The 6,111-nt window shown below is 40.7% G+C and overlaps 1 protein-coding gene across 2 annotated transcripts in view; it reads left to right on the top strand.

Annotated features, from left to right (window-relative positions):
* Positions 1–2,344: 2,344 nt before the first annotated feature.
* Positions 2,345–6,111, top strand: part of LOC128695110 (protein Fe65 homolog) — a gene marked incomplete at its 5' end in the record, with an annotated part of 54,044 nt that continues 50,277 nt past the window's right edge. For both annotated transcript variants that reach the window (XM_070080791.1, XM_070080792.1), the window contains 1 exon segment: positions 2,345–2,524. In XM_070080791.1, coding sequence (XP_069936892.1) covers positions 2,345–2,524 — 180 coding nt within the window.

Below are 6,111 nucleotides of genomic sequence, written 5' to 3'. Positions count from 1 at the left end.
CTGATGGTCCAGAACCATACAAATTTGTGAACAGGAACTTGAAATTCTCCCTGCAGTGTACGTACTTACCACCAAACTGTATGTCATTTGTCCAACCCTAAGACCAAGGAATACTACGCTCTCTAAAGGCAGAAAAATCAGTAATCCAGAAAGGCTTTGGAACCAAAGGTCCCAAAAATCTGTATTGTACCTGTATTAACCCGTAAACGGTCCAAACGTATATATACGTTTTTACCGCTAGTGCCCCCAAACGTATATATATGTTTTATTTTTCCTGCCTTCAAATTTGGCATGATTGGCCTGAGATGCCTTGTCAGCATAGAATGGGTCCTAACACTCAGTGTGCACAGTATTAAAAAAATCTGGGAGCACCAGTTCAAATGAGTGCCAGCTAGAGCAAACAGCACAGCAAACACCTGGGATTCACTGATGTCATGTAGTATTAACACTACCATTTTAAGAGGAAAGTGATTTTGACCCTGGGTTTAGTGGCTTTGAGGTGGATGTGACCACAAGTGGTCGAGGAAATATCAAAAACCTCGATAATAACCCATGTGCAATATTTGTGCAACACCCTAAGTAAAGAGAAACAATTCTGGCTGGCTGGCTGCTTAGCTGGCTGGCTGGCTGGCTAGCTGGCTGGCCAGCTGCATGGCGGCCAGCTGTGTGGCTAGCCGGCTGCTGGCGGCCTGGCTCTATCTCCGTTTGTCTGTCTGTATCTATGTCTATCTCTGTCTGTCTCTGTCTCTATCTCTGTCAGTCTCTGTCTATCTTTGTCTCTGTCTCTGTCTATCTTTGTTTCTGTCTGTCTATCTCTGTCTCACAGGTACATATAAATACAAGTATACATAGTGTAAATTACCTAGGATAACCCAAAAAATCCAGACAAAGTGCTATACTCTGCTTGAAGATGTGAGTAAACGTGATGATGACGCAGTCTTACGGCTCTCTCTGAGACAGAGAGCTAGACGAAGAGACAGATAGACAGGGAGCTTGACAGACAGACAAATAGACAGACATGTTTATGTACCAGCGAAAACAAAGGGAGGCCGTAATCTTTTCTTATCAAGCCTTCTCACTGCACCCTCGCGAATGCTCATCAAACATCAGCTTTTATCAAATGTTATCTCATCATATCATGTCACTGTCAGGGGTGGATTTTGTTTTTCGTGCTTCAAGGGGAACTAATTATTTTATTATTACGTATTATTCCTCCTCCCTCCTCCTCCTCCTCCTCCTCCTCCTCCTCCTCCTCCTCCTCCTCCTCCCTCCTCCTCCTCCTCCTCCCTCCTCCTCCTCCTCCTCCTCCCTCCTCCTCCTCCTCCCTCCTCCTCCTCCCTCCTCCTCCTCCTCCCCAACATTGCTGGGACCTATAAATACTTTGTGTATATTCCAAGACAATAGTAAATGACCAAGGCAGGTGCAAATGTCCACCTGTCAGTGTGTTTGTAACAATTTGAGTACAATTTCAGTACCTAATACTAGTGCCAGAACAAAGATTGGTTATGAAATGACAAGAACTACTATAAATTGTAATTATCAGAACATAAAAATTATATAAAATAATATGAAAAATAGAAAAAAAGGTATACCGGCAACACTTCTGCAAGTGGCCGGACTCGCTGTTGCTGTCAAGTGAGTATCCAGTGCCAACTTCTGGGCCTCATATCTCGGTAAATACTGACCCTATTTTTTTTTTTTTATCCTATAACACTTAATGCTCTTTTTTTCAATAAAAAAAATGATTTTTTTATTTTTCAAAATATTTGGGGCACTGGGGTAGTGAACATATATATATGTTTGGACCGTTTACTGGTTAAGGGATTAGGCAATCATGTATTAGACCAGAATGAGTTAAAGCAGATGATCTCTGTGTTTGGCATGCTGTTGAAGTGTGAACATTGTAATGAATTATTATATCTATGAGGGGAGTGTGCTTAACCCAATGGGAGGCAATCAGGTTTGGTTTGAGAAAGAGGAGAGCAGGTCCATTTCCTTGGGTCAAGAGCCTCTCACCAGCTTCAAGAAACCTCCCTTGAAGGTAATATGTATGAAAAGATTTAGGGAAACCAGTTAGCTGACCTTAGTAAGTATTAGAAGGAAAAAAGTACAGTGCTAAAAAAAGAAAGTTAAAAATAATCAAAAGGAGATGAGAAGTCTCATAGATGTGATTTATAAACAAATTTACATTAGCTTTTTTAAATTTTGAGTGTTTGAGAGTCTAACAAGATAGTGTTTATGGAAAAAAAATCTAAAACCGGGATACTTGGCTTTATACTGCAACCTTCAAAAAACAAATGATATGAATTTGTGTATAAATGCATGTTGTGTTCTGTCTTCATAGGATGATGGAAAACAAATAGCAGAATGCAGAGTTCGGTTCCTGTCATTCTTAGGCATTGGACAGGATGTGAAGCACTGCGCCTTCATCATGCACACAGCCCAAGACCAGTTTATTGCACATGTGTTCCACTGTGAACCATCTACTGGAGCCCTCTGTAAGACCATTGAAGCAGCTTGTAAGGTTAGTGTCATGGTTATTAACTTAAGATTTGTTTTTGTTTCACTTCAAAAAAAAAAAAAAAAAAAAAAAAATTTGCCCTTGATGTTATGGAGGAGAGTAGTCATCTTAGTAAGTTTATTAAGGTATACACAAATACAGTTGCATAGATTAAAAGAAACACTGTCTGTTCATAAATTCAAGTGTTCTTAAAAATCACTTACTCACCCACAACCAAATAAATACTGAATAATTGTATCTCATAAATGTTTAACCTGTGACCCAATCAAACTTTGTTATTTTTAATTACATTACCTAACAGAATACTCCATTCTACTGAATGCACAGCAACACAGTAAATGACCATATGACCTGTCTTTGAAATGCAATGGACCCTCGAGTTTCGGCAGCATCGACTTTCATGAAATCCGACTTTCGGCATGTTTTTTCGGCAAAATTTGGCCTCGCGTTTCGCGATTAGACTCGTGGTTCGGCGACCGTCCGGTACCCGTCTGCCCGTCACCGCGCACACAAAGCCAGTCTCCCACGCCATTCATGCTCAGTGTGCCATTGTTTACCAACACGTGACCATCACCCCGCGGGTTCATACGTAATAATCCATTGTTTTTTGTGATTGCAACTGCTAAATAAGTCACCATGGGCCCAAGGAAAGCTAGTGCAAACCCTTTGGTAAAGAAAGTGAGGAACACGATTGAATTCAAGAAGGAAATAATTGAAAAATATGAGAGTGGCGTGCGTGTTACAGAGCTTGCCAGGATGTATGGCAAACCCCATTCAACCATCACTTCGATCGTGGCGAAAGGAAAGGAAATAAAGTGTGCCGTTGTTGCAAAAGGGGTAGATATGCTGACAAAAAGGAGATCACAAATCCTCGAAGAAGTGGAGACGTTATTTTTGGTGTGGATTACCGAAAAACAGTTAGCAGGAGATAGTGTTATGCAGTCGATAATATGTGAAAAGGCAAGGCAGTTGCATGATGATCGCGTAAAGAAAATGCCTGCAACAAGTGGTGATGCTTGTGATTTTAAGGCCAGCAAAGGTTGGTTTGAGAGATTTAAGAAGCATAGTGGTATTCACAGTGCGATAAGGCATGGTGAGGTTGCCAATTCTGACAAAATTGCAGCTGAGAAGTTTGTACAGGAGTTTAAGGAGTGCATAGACACTGGAGAATTCAAACCCCAACAATTGTTTAATTGTGATGAAACAGGCCTGTTTTGGAAGAAAATGTCAAAGAGGACCTACATCATGCAGGAGGAAACGGCACTCCCAGGACACAAGCCTATGAAGGATAGGCTTACTCTCATGTTTTGTAGTAATGTTAGTGGGGATTTTAAAGTGAAGCCTTAACTGGTGTATCACTCTGAAAATCCCAGAGTGTTCAAGAAATACAGTGTCGCCAAGAGTAATTTGTGTGTGATGTGGAAGGCTAACAGTAAGGCATGGGTCACAAGGGATATTTTCCTAGACTGGTTTAATGAAGTGTTTGGCCCCAGTGTGAAGAAATACCTCCTGGAAAATAAACTGTCACTCAAGTGCCTCCTGGTAATGGACAGTGCTCCTACTCATTCTCCAGACTTGGAAGAGCAAATAGTGGAGGAGTTTAGTTTCATCACGGTGAAGTTCTTGCCCCCTAATACAACTCCTCTCCTCCAGCCCATGGACCAGCAGGTCATTTCAAACTTCAAAAAACTCTACACAAAAGCAGTGTTTCAAAAGTGCTTTGAAGTGACCTCAGACACAGAACTGACCCTAAGAGAGTTCTGGAAAGATCACTTCAATATCCTCACTTGCATAAACCTTATAGGTAAGTCATGGGAGGGAGTGACTTCCAGGACTTTGAACTCTGCTTGGAGAAAATTGTGGCCAGAATGTGTAGAAGAGAGGGATTTTGAAGGTTTGGGGCTGACCCTGAGGAGCCTATGCCAGTTGTGGAATCTATTGTGGCATTGGGGATGTCCCTGGGATTGGAGGTGAGTGGTGAGGATGTGGAAGAGTTGGTGGAGGACCACAGGGAAGAGCTAACCACTGAAGAGCTGCAAGAGCTTCATCTGCAACAGCAACAGGTCACAGCTCAGGAAACTGCTGCAGAGGAGGAGAAGGAGGAAGAGAGATAGAGGAAGGTGCCTTCTTCAAAGATTAAGGACATTTGTGTAGAGTGGACTGGAGTTCAAGCATTTATGGATGAACTTCACCCTAACAAAGCTGTAGCAGGCCATATTGGCAACATGTACAATGACAGTGTTATGTCCCACTTCAGACAAATCTTAAAGAAACGCCAGAAACAGAGCTCTCTGGACAGATATTTTGTGTGACAGGGTTCCAGTGACTCAAGTTGTTCCCAGTGCCGGTGTCTTTAAAAAACAAAGAAGGGAAGTAACCCCAGATAAGGACTTCATACCTGAAGTCCTAATGGAAGGAGATTCTCCTTCCAAACACTAGTGTACACCTTCCTCCTATCCCCTCCTCCTGTCTTCCATCCACCCAGAAGTCTTCAGTAAAGGTAAGTGTAATGTTATTATTATTTTTTATATACATGTTCTTGATTTCTCAGTGTTTTCAGCATGTAAATTTTTATTTAATTTGAAAAAAAAAATATTTTATTTTAATATTTTTGGGTGTCTGGAACGGATTAATTTTATTTCCATTATTTCTTATGGGGAAAATGATTTCGCCATTCGGCAGTTCCGACTTTCGGCAGGCTCTCTGGAACGGACTAATCACGAAACTTGGGGGTCCACAGTACTCATTTGTGCTTAATTGTTAACTGTTAACAACAATGTTTACCACTGAATATATCATTGCTTAGTTAATCTTAAGCCTGCCCATAATGCTCTGCATACAAGGGGCTTTGGCATGTTACACTTAATTAACCACTGTATTTCCTTGTACTTCTATGTATCATGTTCAAATTAATAAATAAATAATTAAATACATAGCAGCATATGTGTAAAGTACCTAGGATAACCCAAAAAAGTCAGAGTGACTTATTTCCATTGGGGTCCTTTTACCTTATTATTATAATATAAAGGTGATAATATCTTATTATTATATAAAGGAGATAATATCTTATTATCATACTATTAAGACTATCTACTACATGAGGGTCATTAAGACTATCTACAATACATGGGTCATTACTAGGAATAAGGTAAAATTACATGTTTGTTGGCTAAAAAATTAAAAAATCATTCCCCTCCCTTTCTGTAGCTACATTCATCAGGCACCTTTTGGCACTCTTCTTGAACTGGTTCATGCTATGACTGGCTTTGACATATGCAGGCAGTCTGTTCCATTCCTTTATTGCTGTACAATAAAAGGTGTTTGAAGTCTGGCCACTAACTGTGGGTACTACAAAGTTGTGCTCTCTCCCCCTAGTACTTTGATTGCTTTGGTTCCCAGCCTTGACAGAATTGGCAGCAAGATATTCTGGACACTGTGAGCAATTTTATAAACTTGATTTAGCTTCAGTTGTTTTACTCTGTCTTCAACATTCAGCATATCCAATTGCTGTAATTCATCCTGGCCTACATGCTGTCTTGGTCCCAGGTCCAGGATGAATCTTAGCATTTTGTTCTGGGTGATTTGCAGTC

This window comes from Cherax quadricarinatus, unplaced genomic scaffold (assembly GCF_038502225.1).
Source record: "Cherax quadricarinatus isolate ZL_2023a unplaced genomic scaffold, ASM3850222v1 Contig968, whole genome shotgun sequence".
In the NCBI taxonomy this organism is placed as follows: Eukaryota; Metazoa; Arthropoda; class Malacostraca; order Decapoda; family Parastacidae; genus Cherax; species Cherax quadricarinatus.
The sequence above is the reverse complement of the archived record's forward strand: the minus strand, read 5'-3'. Positions and strand labels throughout refer to the sequence as shown.